The sequence below is a fragment of the Etheostoma cragini genome, chromosome 18, assembly GCF_013103735.1.
Source record: "Etheostoma cragini isolate CJK2018 chromosome 18, CSU_Ecrag_1.0, whole genome shotgun sequence".
NCBI lineage: Eukaryota > Metazoa > Chordata > Actinopteri > Perciformes > Percidae > Etheostoma > Etheostoma cragini.
The window spans coordinates 3350099-3373779 of NC_048424.1; the positions used below are offsets into that span (position 1 = coordinate 3350099).

A 23681-nucleotide genomic window follows, 5' to 3' on the forward strand; every position below is an offset into this window, starting at 1 on the left:
AGAGGAAAAGCAAGATTATCAGCAAAAATATGCAAGCAGAGGCAGGAGCAAGCAGCAAAAGCGTCTGCACTGTAAGAAACAGGAAGAAAACACTCTGTACAGCCTGTACCAGCTTCTGCACTGTGAACAGAAGCCTAAATAAAGATTGAGTGAAGTTTTTTCTCCTCTGGATGTTGGATAACTAATAGGTGAACCCTTTTTGTGTTATTGCCAACACAGAAACAATAAGAAAAACGGTTGGAAATCTCCCTACTGAAATCCCCCATTCTGAATTTTATGTATGTCCAGTAGGTTGGATGTGGAAGATCTGCAGATAAAGTGTGTTATAGCACGGAAGAGAGCGCTGTTCTTCCAGAGCAATCCACTTTCAGAGCTTCTGCTGGTGGCAGATGGTGGGAGGAATGAAAAAATCTGATGGGAAAATTCACTTCCAACATGTTTAATCTCTCCATAAAAATCAAAAAGAAAAACCTTTTGACTGAGAAAGCAAGAGATCATCTTTGCAGAAGAAAGCAGCAGACTTTCTGGCAATGGCAGATGGTTCAAGGGATGGAAAAATCCTTCAGGGCGGAGGAACTATTGACTATTGAGTTTTATGGGGCGTACAGTCTTAATTTTCTGGCACATGAATTGTATTATTAGTGTTGGTAATAGCTGATGTCATTTGGTACAAACTGTACAGATAGATCACTTTTCCAACTGTCGATAGAAATTACATGTTATAAAATAAAAGTAAGACTGATGCAATATATTTATGAAGCCTGTGATTTTAGGAATATTTTAATGAAGACATTCTTTTAGCAGAAACTCCATGACTAACATCTCAAACAGATTATCCTCTTTAAAACCACAGCTAGGGAAGTGAACATCGTTTGTATCATATGTAGCAAAAAGGGACACCTGACAGTATATAATACTATTTAAATTAGCTTTTTGCTTCAATTCAATGCAGCAGAATCCAAATTCCATACAATCCTCTTCTATTTCATAATCTGGGGCTTAGATTTTAACAATTCTGTTTCCAATTCTGATTCTTCCTTCTCAATTGTGTTTCTTTGAGGGGTGAAGTTTAAATGGGTCACATGTTTATTTCACAGATAAGAAGAAAATGTGAATTTTCAGTTTACAGTTTTACCAGGCTTTATGGGTGAAATACAACAAGTGCCTGCAGGAACGGTGGCTGCTACCAAAACTAAAACTTGCGAGTGTTAAATTTGGAACCAATGATTGGATTCGAAACCAAATTTTCTAAACAATTACAATGAAAAATTAGATTCTAGTCAGAATATGAGTATGAGAATTCAATCCAACCAAGAAAGAAAATGCCTGTGCACTCAATTGGATAGACCTAAATCCATTAATGAACTTTTTCCGAATCCCGTAGGACATCTTTCCGATCGACAAATCCCTTGATTGCGGTTCTCTGTTCCTCATTTAAAATGAAAGCAGTTGATATCTTCTATAACAGACACCATGGAGGAATCTTCACATATAAGTTCTCCAGCTGCAGCCGTCTTTGTTGTAAACGAATTCAACGCAAGCGCCATTTGGTGACGTGGTTCAGTCGATTGTATAAAGCCCCGCCCTGACAATATGATTGGTCTAAACAGCTTAGGTTTGAACATAGTTGCTCCACAACGGATCAAGTCCAGACTGAACTTTCTGACCTCAAATGTTCGGCTGGCATGCGGGCTAATAACAAATAACGATAGCAATGGATTCCTAACTTTCGAAACGGTCCCAAGTTGAAATGGGTTCCCAATGCCTAACCCTATCCACGTTGATGATCAGATATACTGGTGTGTTGTGCTAGCAGCAGCTAAAGTATCCTGCAGCAGAGATGAGCAGCATCCTGCAGAGCTCTCTCACGTCATTCTAACGCCACACCTCTACATTTAGTTAAATTTTAACTTGTAGTCTTTAACCGACCCCTACTCACTCCACACTGGTAAAATAATTGCGCTTGGTCAACTCAAAAATAACTTGTAGTTTGCTGATGCAATTGTTTTTTTTACTTGTTACTACAGTCTTTACGATACATGATGGGTAAGCATTCATTTCTGTCATGATCACTGCGATATGGTGTGTAGGCGGCCGTGTTTAACACCTTTGGATGGTGTTAAACTGTTTTTTTAAATTCCAAAACTCATTATTTCCTGAGTCATCTTGTCCCATGAAAGAGCGACCAGACCTCAAGTATGTGGAGCAGCAGATGTTAAAGCAGATGTTAAAAAGCAAGTGGCAACACAGCCAAGTCTGTACCACAGCTTATTAAAATGAAGAGTTCACGGATTTGTGGTTTGATTTGGTAAAGGGGATAAAATGAGACCCGTAGGTGAATTTAAAAGGAGGCTGCTGGTTGGACTCCCACCAGCTGGCTGCATTACCTGCGCCGGTTATTTATTTGTCTGGGTTATGTAAGCGGGAGTGCAGACGGCTCTGTGTGTGTGACTGATAGAGGGGAGGCGGATAAAGAAGGGGAGGGAGATTGGAATTAGACTGAGAGAGAATTAAGGATATTTTTCTTTTTTGTTTCTTTTATTTGTGTTATTTCTTGCACCATATACTTTGGGAAACAGAAATCTAATCATGTGCCATGACAGTAAAGCACAATGAAACAAATTAACCGGGATTCTCCAAATTGAAACAAATAGTAAACTGAATCCTCCACGTATATTAGTTTGTTTTGTGTGCATGTTAAAATGCTAATTAAAGGAGAATGAATGTGAGGAAGAGGAGAGACTGATGAAGGACACAGTTAATTGAGAAAGAGCGCAACAGAGGGAGAGGTGTAAGAAACTGATAAAGAGATACAAAGGAAGAGAAAAGGGCTGTTGCAGAAATCATAAGGACAATAGCCCCTATATATGCCACTACAGTGATATTTCCTTAACGGAAAGCTTGTTCAATCAGTTAATCAGTGATTTCCAATGAGAATAACATTTATTAGTAGAGCCTCTGAGAGTAACTTTAGATTCTCAAGTTTTAAGAAAGTCAATGTGTCACATGGCCAGGCTTTAAACAACGGTGGTAAGGGTGACTTCCATGGAGTCAGAATTTTCCAACAAGCAATTAGAGAAGTAAAAGCAATAACATTAACTTGAGTTGTTGTCAATTCAAGTCCGTCTGGAGGTCTGAGAAGTCTTCTTACATTAGCGAATGAGTGCCTATAGCAAGGCTGTTTATGGCACGGATCTGTAGATTTGATTCAGTTTGATTCTGGAAGGTTTATTAATATCAGATAAAAACTTGTTTAAAGTGTTTCTCCGCATTTATCCTAGAATTTAAATGTTCTTTTGTTCCACAAATTAGCAGCTTGACTACCTCCGCTCCTTTGTTTTGGGCATAGTTAAAATTAATTGACAAGAACATCAACATGGAAAAGTTAGAATAAAAAGGAAGTTGGATAAATGTTTGCATCTTTGCCATCAATGGCGGATGTCTATGTAAGTTGACAGAGGACAGTAGGACACTAGGCTTTGCTAGCCAATTAGCCCTCTTTTAGAGGCATCCTTGGCTCTCTTACAACCATCCTGTGTGTGTGTGTGTGTGTGTGTGTGTGTGTGTGTGTGTGTGTGTGTGTGTGTGTGTGTGTGTGTGTGTGTGTGTGTGTGTGTGTGTGTGTGTGTGTGTGTGTGTGTGTGTGTGTGTGTGTGTGTGTGTGTGTGTGTGTGTGTCCCCTAAGCTGCCAAATATGAAAACAAATAGTCAGCACCTATAGCCTAGCTCTGTGATGGTATTTAGGAAGGATTGGAATTTAATGACCTGGGTCAAAAAAGCTTCCTCCATGCTAGAATCAAAGGTGCATGCAACCTCCAACACATACACCTCACTGGACTCCTCACTGATCACAACAACATCCTGTTGATCTGCCACTCTCACACTCTGTCTCACACATACAAAAGCACTCATTATTCAGATGATTTCCCTAATGACTGAAAGTGTCTCCTTTCGTAGTCGAGCAGTCGTGTCAGGTCGACATGACTCAGGATAAAAGAATATATTTGCGAGATGACAAAGTTCGGACTAGTTCAAACAGAATTGGTACTAAATGCACATTTAACACTTTAAAAGCACTTTGATTAACCTGAGTCACCTAATTACGAATCAACAAACGAAATCACCGCCGCCACCTTTTGAAGAGACTCAGAAGTCAGAGGGCTCTTGAGTTGCGTTAACAAGATGATTTATTTTCCTTCTGTGGCAGACAAACACATACAAGGTTGTTTGTATTTGGGCGGTTGTTAACGGCACACTCAGCGGGTAACATTTTAAAGCAGTGGTCTTTAATGTTTTTTAAAGCAGGGACCCCTTAACTGAAAGAGAAATGGAGCAGTGACCCCCTACTACATATATTTTAAATATACAAATACTGAATTATAAAATTGAGTTGCATATTAAACCGGGCCTACATGTGTGGGAGGCCTGAAGCCTTTATACATTTATACCTTTTTAGTGTACAAAATATTAAGCTAATTGACATGTTTTTTTATAAATCATGTTTTAATGTTAAAAAACATAAATGTGACACAGGGAATCCTTAAGATGAAGCTTAAGATTTAATTTTTTGTATTTAAACTTTCAAAAAATGAACAATACTTAGGCAGCTCCACTACATCGAGTCTGAAGACCCCCAAGGGCCCTGGGCCCCCTGTCGAAGTTCTCTGTTTTTAAGGTCGGCGATGAATGAAGCAAAGTTAAAAAAAAAAATAAAAAAAAGAATCCTCCGGCTGCAGAAACAATGCAACAAGTCAGTGTTTCCAGATTGGTCTGTTTCACACCAAGAAATTTGGGCAGTTTAGTGTGTTTTTACCTCCAAAACATAATCTTTACCTTACATCAATGCTAGTGGTACTCATCCTACATTTGCCGTGGACCCTAAGTCATGACGTGTCAGACAACTCTTGGCTACATGTCTAATGATTACGAGCTACACTGAAACCCGAGACCCGATTGGAAAAGGAGCCAAACAAACCAGAGTAGATGAAATTAAAGTAGAACTAGGGTACAAACTAATGTGCCTAGCGTAAAATCTGATTGTCTGGTAACTTTAAAAACCTACTAGCCATGTTGGCTGGTGATCAAAAAACTGGGCATCAGACAAAAAGATGGAAAAATAGTTTGCACGTAAGTTTACGATACTTAGCTGTTTACGATACTTAAACTCAAAATAGGGAACATCTAAAGCCCAGTTCAGACCAAATGTTAGTGTTAATGAGATGCTTGCTACTGTTACATTTCTAGTGATGAAATGGCAAAAACATGTTTTATTTCTCAGATTCTCTGCTTTGTTCTAACGCTGCTGGGCACTCTCTCTCTTCAGTCTCTCGCTATCGCTCTCCACCATATAGCGTTGCCGTGCTTTTCAGGCGTGAAATGGATTATGGATCATTTTATTTATGTATTTTATAGCTGTCTTTACCTGCTGACTTCTCTATTGGCTGTTGAAACAGGAGATGTCTCTTACGTTCTAAAACCAGCCTCTGGAGACTGGACCAGCTGGGTCGCAGTGACACCATCACCTGGTTTGAGTTGAGCTGAGGCGGGCCAGTGTAACTTTTCTCTGCAACGTTCTGAAACAGTTTTGTCTCGCATCTTTGGTCTGAACTGGGCTTAACGTGAGTGTAATTCCAGCGAGGGGAACGGTAAGTGAGGGGAGACTTAATGAGTAGGAACATAGAAAATGGAAGATGCCAATCAGGGCGACTCCGGCGGGTTGGGTCAGTGGTTAACAGCTTGTGAGACTCGCGGTGGGATTAGTCCATCAACCCAGCAGCCAGACATGCCATTAAACAAAGTCGCAGTAACTTCTGTTGGCTCAGCACATCTCTCTACATTTCACCCAGTACAACTCTGCCTTTATTTAATTTGGAGTTTGATCCTTTTCTACCATAAAGCTGTTTCTAAACATCGATCTATCTCCATCCTGCGAGCCTGGACTCCTCCAATAATAATACTAAAATGATAAAATGTATTTATACAGCACAATTCATACATAGAATGCAACACAAAGTCCTTTATTGATTGAACTTAAAAACAGACCATCATAATAAGATAATAAAACAACAAATTTATAAAGATATCCGAGATGAGTGAGATAATTAACAGAACAGAAAAGTAGTTAAGCCTATTTTTCTGCAGATCATAATTGTGTTTAATTACTTCCTGCCTGTCTAAAATAAATTAAAGAACGCAATCTTTGTTTTGATTTATTTGCTGATTAAAAAAACGACAAAAGACCCTTCACGGCCGTAATTATGTAGGCCGACATCACAAATCACAGAGGATGAAAACACAGTGCAGTCTAAAGGCTTATTCCCTTTGTGGTCCTCTAATAAAAAACACTGAACACACCACAAGCTTAAACAGCACAACAAGACAGCAAGAGCAGATGTTTTGTACATCTGTTCTGTGTCTATTGTTATAATTTGTATTTGTTTTATTCTGATGTGTGTTTTCTTTTGAGCGGCTGTAACAAGGGAATATCCCCAGTGTGGGATTAATAAAGTCTATCTTAGCTTATCTTAGTTGATCTTATCTTATTCCTGTGATGGCTGGAACATTTTTCAAAATCATTTTTCTCCCATGCGGTGTTTTCGAGGACGGAGTCAGAGAGCAGCTGCAGGCGTCTTCAGAGAGCACAGTTTCTAGACAGGGCGACAGCAGTAATTACACCGTGCAAGAGAGAAAAACACTCACGCTCATAGGGAATACATATTAAGCTACTTGGACTATTAGTGTCCCGAATAAGTATGCTGCCCTGGCTTTTTAGACCTCTTGGTTTTTAAATGAGAGGGCCTCGCTGCGACATTAAAACCTTTGGCGGCAGCACTCCAGCTCGGAGGAGCCGGCGGCATGAATTAAACATAGCGATGAGTGGAGAGAGAGCAGGGGTGAAGGTGAGGATGTGTGGGAGTGTTGCTGGGAGAGATGTCAGGGTTTAAGGTCCTCTCTGTGGCCCTTGACTCTCTCCTACTGCACAGAGCAAATTAATATTTACATTTAATCTTTGCTATTTCAACATCATAAATGTAATATTTTAAGAGGTTCTTCATTTATATACTACACTGAACAGAACTATAAATGCAACACTCTTGATTTTGTACCCATTTTTCATGAGCTGATCTCAATACTAGGTAATGTTTTTTTAGTTTTATTGTTGTTACATTGTTTGATTGTAGGCAAAAACTCCTTCACTTTTGTTTTAAAGTCCCCCATGTCATGCTTATTTTCAAATTCATACTTGTAGTTTGGGTTTCTACTCAAAACATGTTATATTATATTATATTTCCTCAAACTGTCAGAATATACCTGGATTCACTCTCTGTCTGATATGCTCCATTTTAGCGTCTGTCTCTTTAAGACCCCCAAGTGAAAAAGCCCAGTCTGCTCTGATTGGTCACCGCTTCCAAGCCTAATGCATCTGTGCTCTCCGAGTCATTGCCGCGGGGGAATGACAGTAACTGTACTATAGCAGCACTTTCTACTTATATGCGGTATAGTTGTGACATCACAACTCTACGGAAGTCCTGACGGCTTGTTTAAAGATTTTTGAATACAGGCTGTGTGCTTTGAACATGTTGATACTTTGACACCTCAACCTGCTTTGCAATAAACAAAAATGAAAACAATGTCACCTTTCACAAAACGGGAAAACAACATGCTACATGAATGCAACTCTCGTAAAATAAAGGCATCAGACTTGAAAAACGATGATCCCGGCACTCTGCTTTTGCTCAGCATCACAATTTATTGAAGATAATATTTCAAAGTTACAAAGTATTAAAACAGTGTTAAAATGTTGAAAAAACTCTTGAGAAAGATCTAGAGTGGCCGATACTGAAGAAAAGAAGCGTCTGACGGGCTCTTCCCCAACACACCTGCATATAAGAATTGTTTTTTTCTTCTTCAAAAATTACAACAAATAGCAACAAAAGATGAGCGCTCCTGTTGATTTGCCTGTTGTTCGTTTATTCACAAAATGATTCATATGACTGAGCTGTGAAATGTATCTGGCTGAAAGTATGCAGCAGAATAAAAATGGGAGACGTGTATGAATACACCGTATACAGGCTCCACGTGTTGGATTCTGATGGGATTGCACCAGCGAGCAGGTGCAGAGTGAATCACAGATTGCAGCTCTAGGGGGTCGGGTCGGCCGTTGCGCAGCAGGTCATCCTGTTACAGCATAATGTGTTAGAGAAATACCGCGGAGGCACCTGCAGGGATCAGGCCTCAGTGTTCCCCGGGATGTTGCATGTGGCTTAAAAAGGTATGTGCAGAGGAGATCATTTGCCGCCAAGAGAGAGAGAAAGAGGTGGATTTTTGGAAGCCATTATTCTGAGCTTGGAGAGTTCCACTCTGCTTTTAACTTCGGTGAACCCGGCTCCTTGAACCGCACTTCCTTAAAAACAACTCACTTTTGCCTTTCAGACAATTTAGAAATCTGGTTTTAGACCTGCAAACTTCTTCTTGTTTTACCTTCTATTTTCTTTTGCATCCTTATTATCCTAATGGCGTTTTCCCACTGCATGGTATCTACTCGACTCTGCTCGCCTTTTTTGGTTTTCCATTATGAAAAAAAGTACCTGCTAACAGGTACTTTTTGTAGTACTACCTCAGTCGAGGTTCCAAGCGAGCTGAGGTGATACCAAAAGGTGACGTGGGGACCTGCAGACCACTGATTGGTCGGAGAGATTTGTCACTAATCACTGCGTTGTCATTGCTTGCGACAGACGGAGGGGTCCCTGAACAACACGCCGTGTTAACTGGTAAATAGTTTATCCAGCGTTTATTTTGCTGCCTCCAGGTTCATTAGAAACTAATTTGCCTTCTGGCTGTGGCAACACGCCGAGAGTCAAAAAAACCTTTGACGTTGTGTGTGGGTGTGTGTCGCGTTAGATCACGGCAATGTCCTGCCATGACGACCAGCTACGGCTTGCCTCACACATGAGGCGATTCTAATCTGCAATGGAAAAAGGAGGACAGGGCACCGCGGTTGAGCAGGTACCATTATTGGAAAAACACCATTATTTATCAAATCCTTTTTCCAATGCACAGTTTTATCATCTTTCTATTTTTATTATGATGGTCTTGCTTCTTCTCTGTGTTGTTGCTCTGTTTTTGTCTTTGTAAATTTGACTCAATGACATTGTAAGTGAAGGTCGCCCCTCCAAGATCTGAAGTATAGCAGTTGAATGAATGAATGAATGTATGAATGTACGGGATGTGTGTCCTTTTGTGCACTGCAGTCTGCAGCTGAAGCAAAGTAAGTCCAGAGGTAATGCCACAAGTAGAAAGTTCACGCCTCGGCGCCTCGCAGCAGATTATTGCGGTTATATTTTATCTGGCCCCTGCGATCGGGTCACTCCTTTTCTCTGCCGCTATTGAACCATTCACCCGCACACACTCAGAAGCAATTAAAATAGCTCCACAGAGCTTGCTGCCTGTTATGGTTTCTGCCACCTCTTTAAAGCCGCTGCCTCTCACTCCCAATGTCTCCTTTCTCTGCAGCTGTCAATAACGCAATTATCTGCTTGGAAGATGCTGTGTTTTTAAACCGAATGTTGTTGAATAAGTAGACTCATTTCATCCCCAAGGACAGGTTCATGTTGACATTTATTAATATTTTAGTCAATTAACTTAAAGTGTTAAACTGTAGAGTAGACAAATTCTGAAGTTTTTATGTTTTTGTGTGTAAGTGACTGATGGGAACAACAGTCCTTGACATCGGTCCAGTATTCAGCGAGATTGCTGCAGTCGGCAGCGGAGAAACAAGCTAAAATGAAAATTAGTAGGCCGTTGTCCAGCTTGTATTTACCTTCACTAAAGTGCTCATTTCGCCACTAACAGGCTCAGATTAATATTCTAAATGTCTGACATTATGGAAAGGATTTCTAAGGAGGTTGACCTTTCTGTTAAAGAGAAAGATTCTTTTTTTAAAACATTTGTTAACCCCACCAGACTCAATAAAAAAATAAAAAATAATAATTTTAGCATCGTAAAATAGACTTCATTCGAAGTCAACAGAAACAAAAGGAAAGCCATTTTGAGTCATCTTTCCACTTTTCCAACTATCACAGCTCTAGTTTTGGTAGAAATAAACACATAGTTTACCAATTTTACATGTGAAAAAATGTTGCTCTATACACGCTAACAGTTTTTTTAAATGGAGTCTGGTGGGTTTAGTGCTAGCAACCTCAGAGCTCAAAGAGGTTTTAAAGGTCGATCTCTGAAGGAATCCTTTCCATAATGTTGTCAGACATTTAGAATAATAATCTGAGCCTGTCAGTGGCAAATGAGCACTTTAAGTGGATGCTTACTGACGGTGAACATTTGCCCGATATGGTTACTTAGCAGCCTTGTATGTGGCTTCGTGCTTAATACTGGACCAGATTTAAAGATTGTTGTTCCTATCAGTCACTTACACACAAACACATAGAATAGTAGGGTCCAGTAGTAAGTAGGTCATGTAGTTACCCTTCAAGTGGTTTTAGGGGCTTCTAGTGACGCAATGGTTGTCACTTTTGGTCAAATGTGGTCCATCATTCTTCTAGATAAGACTGCTGCGGAGGAGGGTCTGGTTAGTCCACACGGCATTCTGGGATGGGAGAAAAACGTGCTTTGGTTTCTTGGCATTTCTTTTAAACAATCATAATTGTTTTACGCGTCACTAAGTACCGAGCATTAATCAACATTTCTGTAAATGTGCCAGTTTTAGCCAGTCGGCAAATTTTCAACCATAGTCCTTTGGCCAGATGCTGGACCTTGGCAGCAGGAAGCAACAATAAAAACATAAATACAGGTTAAAATATACACACAGTAATCAAAAAGACACCATACATACAGCTAGAGCAGAAATATAAGCATACTATTTTCTTTTTTAGTATGCCATGCTGAGCTAAAGAAAGCAACAGGACACAGCAGAGATTACACATCAACAGTAGCTCCAGTTAATATAGGAAGCCAAGCAAGCATCAAGACACGTTCATGCTACTCTGACACCAGTCAGCCATGCAAAGCAATAACAAGCAGTAATAAAAATATGAAATAGACTACATCACTCTCACACTCTCTCATGAAAATAGCCTTGGGGAGCAATCAATATAGACCTTCTAGACATTGACCCTGAACTCTTTTGTCCCTGTGTGTCTCCAGGGTGCCACTTAAAGTGGAGCAGGCTAACAACGCTCGGGACGCCCTGGCGAAGGCCGTGTACAGCCGCCTTTTCGACCATGTGGTGACCAGAGTCAACCAGTGCTTCCCCTTTGACTCCTCTGCCAACTTCATCGGCGTCCTGGACATCGCTGGCTTCGGTTGGTATCTTTTAAAACCTTCTAGGACTATTGCAATAAGATTTATAAAGTAAAAGTACGGGCGTATTTTACAGAGTTGGTATCTGCTAAAATTAAGCAGTTAACCCTCCGAGGACGAAAGAAACACCGGCCCGTCCAAATGATGTTTGACAAAATGCTCACTCCAAAAGTCATGTTACAAAATTTCATTTCAGACATTTATTTACTATTGTAATCCTATATAGAACCTTTGGTAAATTCATATCACGCACCGAAACAATTCATACTGTACATCACATCAAAAGTTAAAGTTTGTTTCCAAAAGAGATTTGAGGACTTTCAAAAAGCCAACATCGACGTTTCAGCTTTAGCGCCAAATTATTGGGCATCACTATACAGAAAGCTGAGTTTGTTCTAAACAATTTGAAATGAAACACACAGGGGTCAGTTATATGGAAATACCCTGAAAGGTAAATTTAAGAAGATATGTGTAAAAGCCATTAGATCTCAGAGCATTAAACATTTCTTAATTGTTTTTTGACAAAGATTATTTTAACATTAACACATGTTTATCAGTGTGTATCAGAGACGTTCTTGGGAAGGCAGTTAGTCTTGTACTGACACTCACTTACTGGCATCAAAAGAGCGTCTCGGCACTGTGCATGATTTCCTAAAGTAGGGCAACTTGACAGATTTCCTTCGATTGTGACCTGGCGCGGCATCTTTAACTGTGTCTCTGTTAATGTTCTGCAGAGTACTTCGAACACAACAGCTTCGAGCAATTCTGCATCAACTACTGTAACGAGAAACTGCAGCAGTTCTTCAATGAGCGGATACTGAAAGAGGTGAGAGTCACTCACCTTGTGTCCATTTGTGGGAGGGAAAAAAAATCCATAAAATCAACCTCAGAGCCATCAGCCAGCAAATACAAACACCGGCAAATCAAAGCAAACATCTCAGAATGAGTCAGGACTTTTGATTCCTAAGTTGCTTTTTTTTATTAATTGTAAGAACTTATTTTATAAGAGTATGTGTCTTGAGTGTTGCATTTTTGAACTGAGGTATTAATTTGTCCACGTTGTGACATTTAAATGCAGAAAAACAGAAACTTTGATCACTTTTTTAAAGGAGAGAGGTAATTCCAAAACATGATTTTTTTCCCTTTTGAAAGTATACGTTATGATGTTTACGTTTTTTTTTTAAAGGTGTTTAACTAAAAGAAATACATTTTAGATAACACACAGCTGCAGAAACATGCTGTAGGTAAACATTGTATCTTACATTTTTTATTAAAACCTTTTAAACACCCAAAACAACCATAAGCGACATGAAAACCGACGCTGTCCAAGTCTTCAATGTTCCAAATCTTTGTTATAGAAAATAATGATGCTTAATATACAATTTTTCTTTGTAATGCAGGCCACGTCCACATGTACCAAAACAATATTTTTTTTTTCCCCCGTCTTCCCTGGCATTGTCTCAAGAATATTTGCGTCCCAACGGATCCATTTGTAAATGACTCAACACGCTGCTTCATGTTCCAGGCCTATAGGTGGCGCTGTTTCTGCTACAGAAAATCACCAACAAATGGAGAAGAAGAGTTGCAGCATGTGCATGAGGCTTTCACGGCGTATACATGCCGACAGTATATTCTGGCCAAGTAACCTTTATAGGCTCAATATCTTCTCTAACAGGAACACAAGCATGTAGTCCGCCATTGTTGTTGTGATGAGACGTCGTTGCGGGATAAGAGGTTGAAGGCTAGAGGTCGAGCGGTGTGGCGATGTGGCTTTGCCATCCAAACAAAGACTGAAGGGTGGTGTTTTCAAATTTTTTCACCCTGGGACCAGGCAGTGTGTTTATAGGATGCGATTGGACGGTTGGTCAAAACAGCAAAAAGCGTTTCTGTGTGGATGCCCCCCCGGGTCATCACACAACCAACTAGAAGGCCCTCAAGTGCTTGAACCTCTGCCGTCGCCGGGCAGTCGTCGGCCTTGGCACGCGTTTGTGCAGTTTTTGATTAAATAAATTGTGAAACAAATCTCACTGTTGTTTCTGCGTCAATTGCAGAATCCAATGTTTACATCATTAACAAAATCAAATCAGCTGATTCTTGAAGTCATATCTGTTTCAACTTTGAACTTCTTAACAATGAAGCATCATTAAAACTTGAATTATATTTTGGATCGTATTTTTCATTTTGATCATCGTGTAGCAATCATTATCTTTTTTCCCCTCAAATGTGACCTTAACATTAACATACTTTAAGATGTTTTGCATGCAAATATCTGTTGGCAACATCCAGCATGACAGCCGTAGCTTCAAGATGCTCATTTTGCATGAAAGAGTAATAGCAGAAAGCCTCGTCTAAGTGCCATTTGTCTGGGAGCTGGAGCGCCGTGCGGGCAGAACCATGGCGTCGTTGTCGCCCTTATTAGACGGATGGCGTACAAGCTGCGAATATCGTTATGTATTCTCATTAGAAATGTCTTTTTTTGCATTCCAGGAGCAAGAGCTGTACCAGAGGGAGGGGCTCGGAGTCAACGAGGTCCACTATGTTGACAATCAGGACTGCATAGGTACGGAGACGCCGCTCAGCACTGTGCACTCATCATGTCCTTCATATTTCTGCTGTTGAGTTCAGAATGTTGAATGTTTATTTTTTTCTTTTGCTAAAAATATATTTTAATGTGTAGAGCCTAAAGTACATAACGAGACATAGAAGTAAAAAACACAACACACACACAAAGCTGGTATGTGTAGAACATACACATACAGACACTTCAAGTCTGGGAACTTATAAAAATGCGCTTTTAAAAGTGGATATGATGGAGATGAACGTATCACTACAGGAAGTGCAAGCTTGATTGCCTCTAGTCACAAAATTGGACCCAGGAGCCGCGAGAAGTAGCTGACTAGATGATCTTGGATTGCATTCAGGCTCATAGGGTGTCGGGAGGTCCATTATATACTCTGGGGCCGCTCAACGCGACTTACTTTAAAAGTAAGTAATGAAATGACTAAATTGATTCTAAATTATTAATGCTCATTAAAAGCTTGGCAGCAGAAAAAAAAAAATGAACCAGTTGTAGGCATGAAAGTTGCTTCTGAATGTGGCAGGAATAGGAGCTGCAGGAATCAAGTCAAAATAAAAGCAGGTACAGTATAACATGACCTTCGGTTGTTGGTATTTACTGGGGACTTGACGTGGGACTTGTAGATCTGTACACCGCCAAGGGGTTCGAAACGGTTGTGACTAGTGTCTTCATTACCCATAGGTGTTTTCTGGGCGTAACGTGCAATCAACCAGTCAGAGGTCATCTGTTCCCTTTAAGAGCCAGGCGCAGTTATACTTTGGCACATTGCTCATTGATCAATGGCACGATCACTTCCCGCTGCTTTGAGAGAGCAATACGCCCAGAAAGCACCTGAACACACCTCCCTGTAAGACCAGCACGCCCATGGGCGCACAGATGGGTGCAGGTGCATATGTTATTTAATGACGTGGGCGCTGGACAGTCTTAAAATAGCAAAGACACTTGCGTCGGGCTTTGTGCCGTGCTGCGCCAGGTGTGAGATAGGGCCCTACGTATCAAACGCTCTCTCAGACAACGCTCTTGAGTTTGTGCCCGTGGTATGGAGCGTTGTAGCTGCTGCTGGTTTTGCTTTCTTTTTTATTTTCTCAATCAGGGGTTTGTCTGCTTCCAATCCTATTGAGCTGTACATGAGAGGAAGTTGTGTTCACAAGCCCTGAGGAGCCGCATGCTGCTCATGATTGGCCTTCATGTGCCGCTGGCTGTCAGCCACAGTGATGAAGCCCCAGAGCATGTGAACCCGTGTCCTGAGTGAAACGTGTCCCCAGAAACAGGGAGGCAGATGGATGGAAGGTGATTTAGAGGGGAATGAGGTCAATGAGGCTTTTTTGCTGATGTCCAGCTCTGTGAAGTGGCATCAATGAGAGACGCTTAACTACAGCGGAGTCCACTGGAGGGGGGGGCCGGCAGCGGTTGGCTCACAGACAGCTAGAACTTTTAGATAAATAAAATGTATTTGTTTGTTTTGGCGGCTGCTGTTGTGGGATTTGCAAGAAGCAGCTACCTGTCCACACGAACACCAGAGAGAGCATAAAAATCACACTTAGTGTAGCAGAAAATTAAAATCTGTCCAGACAGGAGTTGCATAACTGCATGCAAGACGAAGCAGAAATTAAAACGAAGATTAGAAAAACTAATTTAAATTTTTTTGACACTTCACAAAACACATTCGTCAAAGTGGAAGACGGTAACTAATTTGCTAACATTTCATTAATGTTGGTTGATGAAGTATCATCAGGATAATGTACTTAAAGTATTAAAAGTAAAAGTACTCAAGGCCGGAAACAAATCCTCTTAACTTGTAAGACACATTAGAAAGTGTAAAGGATCCAAACAGCTGTATGTTTAATGGTCTGATCTCAGCTGGACCTGTAGGCCGTTATATTGTTGCTAGGTTACTTCATAATGAAACATCAGATTTTAGAAAGTACATGTGTTTTGTGTGCAGAAATCTTATCTGTGTAAAGTAACTAAAGCTGTCAGATGAATTTAGTGGAGTAAAAAGTACAATATTTCTTGCTGAAATGTAGTGGAGTAGAAGTAGAAAGTGGCATAAAAAGAAAAGAGTTAAGTACCTCAACATTTGGACTTAAAGTGTTAATTTTATGCTTTTTGGCTTGTTCCCTTCCCTTTATTGTGTTATATCTTTTTTGGAGATGGTAAGTCCCTTTGGGGGGGACTTACCATCTCCAACAGTTTACAAACTGTTCCAAACAGCTCTACTGTAGTCCATCCTTTACTTCAGAGACAGACATGCGTCACTTTGTAACACACGTTATAAAGCTCACCTAGCTGCTAGCGTGGCAAACTTTCATACTCTGCTTCTGACTGGCTAGCAGTCCTAACCTAGCTACTGTCAGGGCATGCCCTCATACTCTGCTCTGCTGTGTGACTCCCAACAAAGATGGGATTGAAGTGCGATGCCTCACTCTGTAGCTATAACAGAGAGCTCAACACACAGGGTGAAAAGAGGAGCTGCAGCAATGTGCAGTACAACAAAAATATGAAGTTTTTTAATTTATTTTTATTAAACCATGTAAACCTATTCTGTTATAACCTCTAAATACAATTATGAACTTGAAAATAAGCCTCTTTAAGTACAGTTCTGGAGTTAGAGTGCGGATTGGGCCGGATTTTTCTGTCCGAGCCCGGCCAGCGTCGGACAGAGCAGTAACCGAACCCGACCCGAGCCCGACAGGCATTAAGATATTTCTGTCCGAGCCCGACACAGTTAAAATCACATTTGTTTCTCATACTAATGACACATGTACGTTTGTTTGTGTGGAAAGCCCGCTTTTATTAAGCAAGTGTAGGAAGGCATTCGGAAATGTCAACAGATGAGCGCATCAATGCACACGGGGCAACAAGCGCCATTACCTACATAATAAGCTGTTTTAATTTCAAAATGTTCAATGCCTTATCGCGCTGATGTGACCAAGCCCGACCCGAACCCGAGCATCCTTTCTAAAAATCTGTTCGAACCCGGCCCGGCCCTTCGGGTACCGTCGGGCTCGGGTCGGGTATCCATCCTCTATCTGGAGTACATGTACTTAGTTACATTCCACTGCTGCTGAGAGACGGTAGATAGAAGGATGCAGGGATCAGAGGATCTTCTGGCATGTTGTGTTGAGTTTGTGAGTCAGTCTAAGATCTGTTAGTTTTGCTGTTTGAACATAAAACATTTTTACTTGTAGACTTTTTAGATCAATAAAAGACCCAGGACCAGGTGGAAGGACATCCAGCTGGGAGGACATCCAGCTGGGAGGAGGCCCCTAGGAAGACCTAGGACTAGGGAATTATCAACCCAAGCCCGATTTAAACACATTTTTATTTTTTATACGTGGGACGTTATAACTGACGTCATAAAGGACTGGTGAGATATCTGAAACAATCTGTTTTGCTGCAGTTATCCTGACTCAGGGATCATTTCACAAAGTCTAAAGACTACCACGGTGTTGTTGGCATTACGAGTAAAATACTCCCACACTTTAGAAGACCGTGAAAAGACGAGACTTTTTCTCAACATATCGTTGCGAGGAATCCATACTTGCGCTGTTGCTCAAGGCAGCCATGTTGTTTTTAGACAAGACTCGTCAACACAAATTATAACGTAATCGATGACGCGAACTAAGTTGCCAAATCATCCCAGCCCTTATGAGACTAGATATCGTCTTAGATTTTGAATATCGTTATATTGTAAATGGTAAATGGTAAAAGTGTTGTCTTTTCCTGGTGGTACATTTTCTGTTACCCGACTGTTCTAGCTGTTCTATTATTTTTACGTTTACCCACTTAGTCATTATATCCACAGTACTGATGATTATTATAATTTTTTTATCTAAAATTTTATTGTGAAGATATTTTGTGAAAGCATCAATTGTCAAACCTATATTACCGCCGCAATATCGACATTGACATTAGGACAAGAATATTGTAATATCTGACTATCTCCATATCGCCCAGCCCTACTGCCTATAGTTTGCTACGTCTTTTCTGACATCCTTTGCACATTTTCTTAATTTTGACGCTATTGGCTTTGGCTCTGACATTCATGGAGCTTTCTTTCAACATTTTTGGCACTTTTCCCAGCGTTTTTGACACTTTTCCCCAACATTCTTGGCATTATTATCGATTGACTAAAAGCGTGTGAATTATCAACAAATGTCTGGCCCTTGCTGTGATTCTGTTTTTCCAGTGTGGCCCTCAGTGGAGCTGAGTTTGACATTCCTGATTTAAGGGTCAAGGGCGCCGAAACGGACGGTGCAACCTTTTCCTCATGCGTCTTATGTTTCTTTCTTCCCACCCAGACCTGGTGGAGGCAAAGGTGCTCGGCATCCTCGACATCTTGGACGAAGAGAACCGACTACCTCAACCCAGCGACCAGCACTTCACTGACACCGTTCACAACAAACACAAGGACCACTTCCGCCTCACCGTGAGTGACTCCCAAACACCAGATGAAGTTTTTCCTTTAAAGAGTTCATATAATGCTTTTCACTTTCCTTTTATTGTTATATATCTTTTTTTGTACACGTTATCGGTTTACAAAGTGAAGAAATGGTCAGAGTCCATACCAAAGGGACTTACCATCTCAATACAATTCATGAACCTGAACATAAGCATAACATGGGCACTTTAAGGTTCACAAGAGAAAATAGAAACAGATTTATCAGATTTGCGATTGTAGAGTTGGGACGATATGCTGTTGTTGATTCTTTAAAGGGTAACTACTGTTTTTTTTCAACCCCTTTTTCCTATGTTTTTGTGTGTAAGTGACTGATGGGAACAACAATATTTGACATTGGTCCAGTATTAAGTGAGATCGCTGCAGTCGGCAGCTGTAGCTAAAATGTTAATGGAATTAATTGTCCAGATTGTATTTACTTTCACAAAAGTGCTTAACAGACTGACTTAATTAGACAGACTCAGATTAATGTTATTATTAAAATAAGTGTCTGACAATATTGTGGATAGGATTTCTAAGGAGGTTGACCTTTCTGTTAAAGAAAACAATTTTCTTTTTCTTTTTTTAACATTTAGGCATTGTAAAACACACTTTGTTCAAATCTACAGGAATAAAATAAAACTATGAAAAGCTGGTATTTTTTACACACAAAATAATAGGGAAAGTAGGGTCCAGGTTGGAAAAATCAGTAGTTACCCTTCCTTTTATGATACATGTGCGCGATTCGATTTCTATTGAGTTTTTTTAAATTATTGTGATCTGATAGTATTGGAATTTTCTTTTCCTTCTTCAACAAAACAAAAGTTGAATAATAAACTATTAAAGACACTATATCATGGGACATTTCTAAAACTGTATACACAGAAAATATTTAGGTGAATCATTGGTGAAAAAATACATAAAATATATGGATTCTGGGAAAAATATTATGTAACACTTTAAGAGTGTAAGAGAGTGACATGACACAGTCATGACACATGAACCCTAACCATAACTTGTAATGACTGAACCAGATTACACTTACTAAAAGAAACGTTATGTCAACGTTTACGACTTGTTATGATTTTTATGACACGTTCATGACTGTGTCATGTCACTGTATGTAGATACCTTCAAGTGAAGTGTAACCTAAGAATGGCTTCAAAAAATCATTGCAAAAACATCACAATACGTACATGAATTGGGATTTTTATCCCTAATAGATATCCTAAACATTTGTAAATCCTGCTTAGAGAAAGACTGAATGCAGTGTTGAATAATCGTACTTCTGTGGATGTTCATTTAGTTGTTTGTATTCTCCTAACAAGAAACCGGAATTGAACATCATTGAAAGATGGTGCAGTAAAGAACACTTCTCTTTGTTATAAAGACGCAAATGCAATACTTTCAAATTTTTAATTAAAGGGTAACTTTGGTATTTTTCAACCTGGACCCTATTTTATTCAATTTTTTATGACACAAATTGTGGTTCAGGTGTTATAATCAGGTTTCGGTCACATTGTGTGAGTGAAGACTGATGTTCAGCCTCAGAGGGATGGGGTGTAGCTGGACATTAAATCACTCAGCACGGGGTCTTAATCTTCATTTCCAGCCAGAGTGATTGACAGGACTGGGAGTTAGCATGTCATTGTAAATAGAAAATGTGCAAGAACTCTGCTGTGTGTGTGTGTGTGTGTGTGTGTGTGTGTGTGTGTGTGTGTGTGTGTGTGTGTGTGTGTGTGTGTGTGTGTGTGTGTGTGTGTGTGTGTGTGTGTGTGTGTGTGTGTGTGTGTGTGTGTGTGTGTGTGTGTGTGTGTGTGTGTGTGTGTGTGTGTGTGTGTGTCTCAGGTTCCCAGGAAGTCTAAGCTGGCGGTCCACAGGAACGTGAGGGATGATGAAGGATTTATTATCAGACACTTTGCAGGAGCCGTGTGCTATGAGACGGTGCGTTCACACAACACACTCCAATCTATCTTTGAAATGAATGTCACACAAAATTGTTTCTTCATTTTACTTGATCACTGGACTTCAGAGAATACTCCTAACCAAAGCAAGTTACCATTCAGATGAGATATTTTTTCGGTTGGTGGAACTTGCTGTTACCATGGAAATGTTAACTGCACTTGTGAGCCGGCGTACGGCCAAAGCAAGCTGCTACCACTGAAGTCTATGATCATTTGAATACAATTGCGTTTTTCCTTTAATGGTAACTGCTTGACTGGTGGCAGCATAAAAAAAAAACGCTGGCTGTAGCAAGCAATGACGCAGTGAATAGTAATGATTCTCTCCGACCAATCAACATTGTCCACTAGCCACTGGTTGACCGACTCAAGCTCTATGCCAAGAGTACACCCGGGGACAAGTAAAGCAGAATCATCAGCATAGAGTAGCAACTCGCACTGTACCGCCGCTGAGATGTCATTTATGTATACAAACAAATAACAGGGGCACCAGGATTGAACCTTGGGGCACCCCACATGTTATACTCTGTTGATCAGAGAGGTTCCCCTCAACATCACAGACTTTAAACTCTTTAAATAAGCATTTAATAAAACGTCCACAGAGATATTATATTGGGAAAATCACTTCAGGAACTGGAGCTATTCAAAAAGTAGGCGGTCACTGTTGAGCTCTGTTGTACAGGGTTTTCTTTTCCATGTACCCTCATATCTACTTAATGTAAAGAGGACTTTCTTCAAGCTTTAAGCTTAAGCCTAAAAAAACATTCAAACATACTGAGTAGTGCTCTCAGACATCTAAATGGACACAATCAAGTTTTGTAGCAGCAGATTCATAACTTTTGAATGGTGGTGTGTATCTTAAGACATCAATTGGAATATTTGTTGCTTGGAATATTGTTCCTCAACTGTGTAGTGAGCAGAGGTGTTGGGGGAAGGATGAGTCATAAACAACAACCGAACACAAAAAAGAAAATTTGTGGAAAAAAAGGATTTTATTTTTGGAATTTTGCATGAAAGTTAGAAGCTGAAACCTTCCTCTAAATTAACCCAGCAGCGCAGGGCGTCTAAACACATTTCTAAGTCTGTTTGAAAAAATTATCCCTCTGTTTTAGACCAAGTTTGTGGAGAAGAACAACGATGCGCTGCACATGTCTCTGGAGAGTCTGGTCAGTGAGTCCAAGGACCACTTTGTCCGCGAGCTGTTCGAAACCTCCAGCAACAGCAAAGACATGAAGCAGAAGGCGGGAAAACTGGGCTTCATCAGTGTTGGCAACAAGTTTAAGGTAAGTTTTAGGTGAAATGTAAATGATTTTTTAAAGGAACACACAGACTTATTGAGACTTAAGCTTATTCACGATGCACTCTTGCTTGGGCAGAGTGACTTGCTTGCAACACCTGAGAAGCCCTGTAGTAAGGAGCATAGAATAACAACAGTGCTTTTCAGGTGTTGCAATATGGGCGTTTTTGTACTGATCAGTGGTCAGCATTCACCCCGTTTAACTTACTTCGATCCTTTACATGAGCTTGTAGTGAACGCTGCCTTTAATCAAAAGCGCCCTAGGCCAAGATAAGGAGCGCACCACTTATCAGTGTCTTCTCAGAGTGTCTCGTAGCTTGTTGTCGTAGGAAATAAGTAAAAAGTCAGTCTTTCATAATCACCCATTTTTTACAGAAGCATATTATTCGAATCCTCCAAACTTCTTCCATGATTCCACCAGGCAACCACGCTTTCCCTGGACCCGACATCAATACACAAGATCGCAAGTGCGCAGGCGTCACTTAGTTTAGTTTTCGTTGTCCAGCTGGGACTTGAGACTGTTTAATTTTTTAGCTGGGAACCTAAAGAGAACTATTTTGGTGTTGAGAGAAAAGAGATTAAGACATATTTTAGTTACTTTGTTTACTTGGTTATTTTTGGAAGCTCTATCTATCTGAGCAAATACAAGTATGGGATCGGGACTCGGTATCTGCAGATAAAAGGTGCTTTATTGTAACTTACACATACATGTAGCGAAGCATTTAACCCATCCCTCAAGGGAGCAGTGTACAGCCAATTACAGGGTCCAGGGACCAACTTCAAGTCTGAGCCAGTGCCTTGTTCAAGGGCACTTGGAAAAAACCCAAGAGCACATGGGGAGAACATGCAAACTCCACCCGGGATGACCTGGATTTGAAATTGGAACCTTCCTTCTTTGAGGTCACAGTGCTCTCCACTGTGCCACCATGCTGACGTGGAAGATATTCCCCTTGTAAGAATTGGATTGGGATCGGGGGCCCAAAAAACTGATCAGGCCTAGAACTGGCCTTTAGGATAGGCAGTCTAATCTACCCACATTTAATGTATCCCCATCAAAAACAAATATGATGGTGATACATGTGTTAAACTTTCAAATACTGATATCGGTTTGGGCATTAAAAAAATCCATAAATCTGTCGTCTGTATCTGCGTCTTGTGGGAACACCTAGTCTCTCCGTCAGTACAGAAGGTCCCCTTTATATTCTGTGAAATTTCAACGAGTTCCAGAGTACATTCAGAATACAGAGAGCAGCTTCTTTGTTGTTTTGGAGGGAGGTATTTTCTTTTTTCCTTTGACTCCTCCACTGTGATTCATCCAGCTCAGCATCTCACCTTGATATGTTCTCCGCGTGTCACCCAACCAAAGGGAAAGCAACCACAAAGCCAACCACTCAATCACGGCTCAGGAAATTTAAAAAAAGCACATGGCCCAAGGGAACGAAGGCTATCTCCCTCTATCTGGTAACAGCAGAGCAGTGTGGTGGACAGCACAGGCAGCGGAGATATATTATATAGTATGCACAGGAACACTGGTGTCTTTGATGCATACTGTATTTTATCCTTTAATGCAAACGGTGAAATGATTTATATGTGTGATACATGGTAGATCCTTGCTAAGAATACTGTATCACTGAGCAGCACTTTAAAGTTCTGCATTTCTATAAACACTGTATTGTGTGTTTTTATTCAGTTTGTAATGGGCAATCTTCTTAAAGTGCCAATATTACAAAAAAAAACACTTTTTCTGGTATTTGGAGTGTTATTTTGTCTCTGGTGCCTTCACGCGCATATAAACTTGAGGGAAAAACTGTCCATGCTGTTTTTTAGTGAGATACGGTTTCTGAATGTCCTCTGCCTTCAGTCTCCAGGTGAGCTGTTTAAAATCTGCACGGCTTTCTACGTCACCAGCCGAGACGAGGTGGCTAACCATAGCACATGCTAGCGCTAGCATGCCAGCTTGTTCTCAATGGCAAAACACTGCTACAACACACACTAGTTCACCATTATCTCAAAAAGAACTACTTCCTGTCCCTGTTGTGCAGGTATTCCACAATTGCCCCTTGTTTAGAAGAAGTCTCCCAGCTAATCCTG

At 40.5% G+C, this 23681-nt stretch overlaps 1 protein-coding gene and 1 long non-coding RNA gene across 7 annotated transcripts in view; both read left to right on the top strand.

Annotated features, from left to right (window-relative positions):
* The window catches only part of LOC117961304, a 10447-nt gene extending 597 nt beyond the window's left edge, over window positions 1-9850 (top strand). The window contains exons 2-3 of the long non-coding RNA XR_004660369.1: window positions 390-392; window positions 9680-9850. This is a non-coding gene — a long non-coding RNA (uncharacterized LOC117961304). The remainder of the gene's footprint in view (window positions 1-389; window positions 393-9679) is intronic.
* The window catches only part of myo6a (myosin VIa), a 122507-nt gene that overhangs the window by 51726 nt on the left and 47100 nt on the right, over window positions 1-23681 (top strand). For all 6 annotated transcript variants that reach the window (XM_034899852.1, XM_034899853.1, XM_034899854.1 and 3 more), the window contains exons 13-18: window positions 11158-11315; window positions 12048-12139; window positions 13801-13873; window positions 18196-18323; window positions 20181-20276; window positions 21406-21576. In XM_034899852.1, coding sequence (XP_034755743.1) covers window positions 11158-11315; window positions 12048-12139; window positions 13801-13873; window positions 18196-18323; window positions 20181-20276; window positions 21406-21576 — 718 coding nt within the window. The remainder of the gene's footprint in view (window positions 1-11157; window positions 11316-12047; window positions 12140-13800; window positions 13874-18195; window positions 18324-20180; window positions 20277-21405; window positions 21577-23681) is intronic.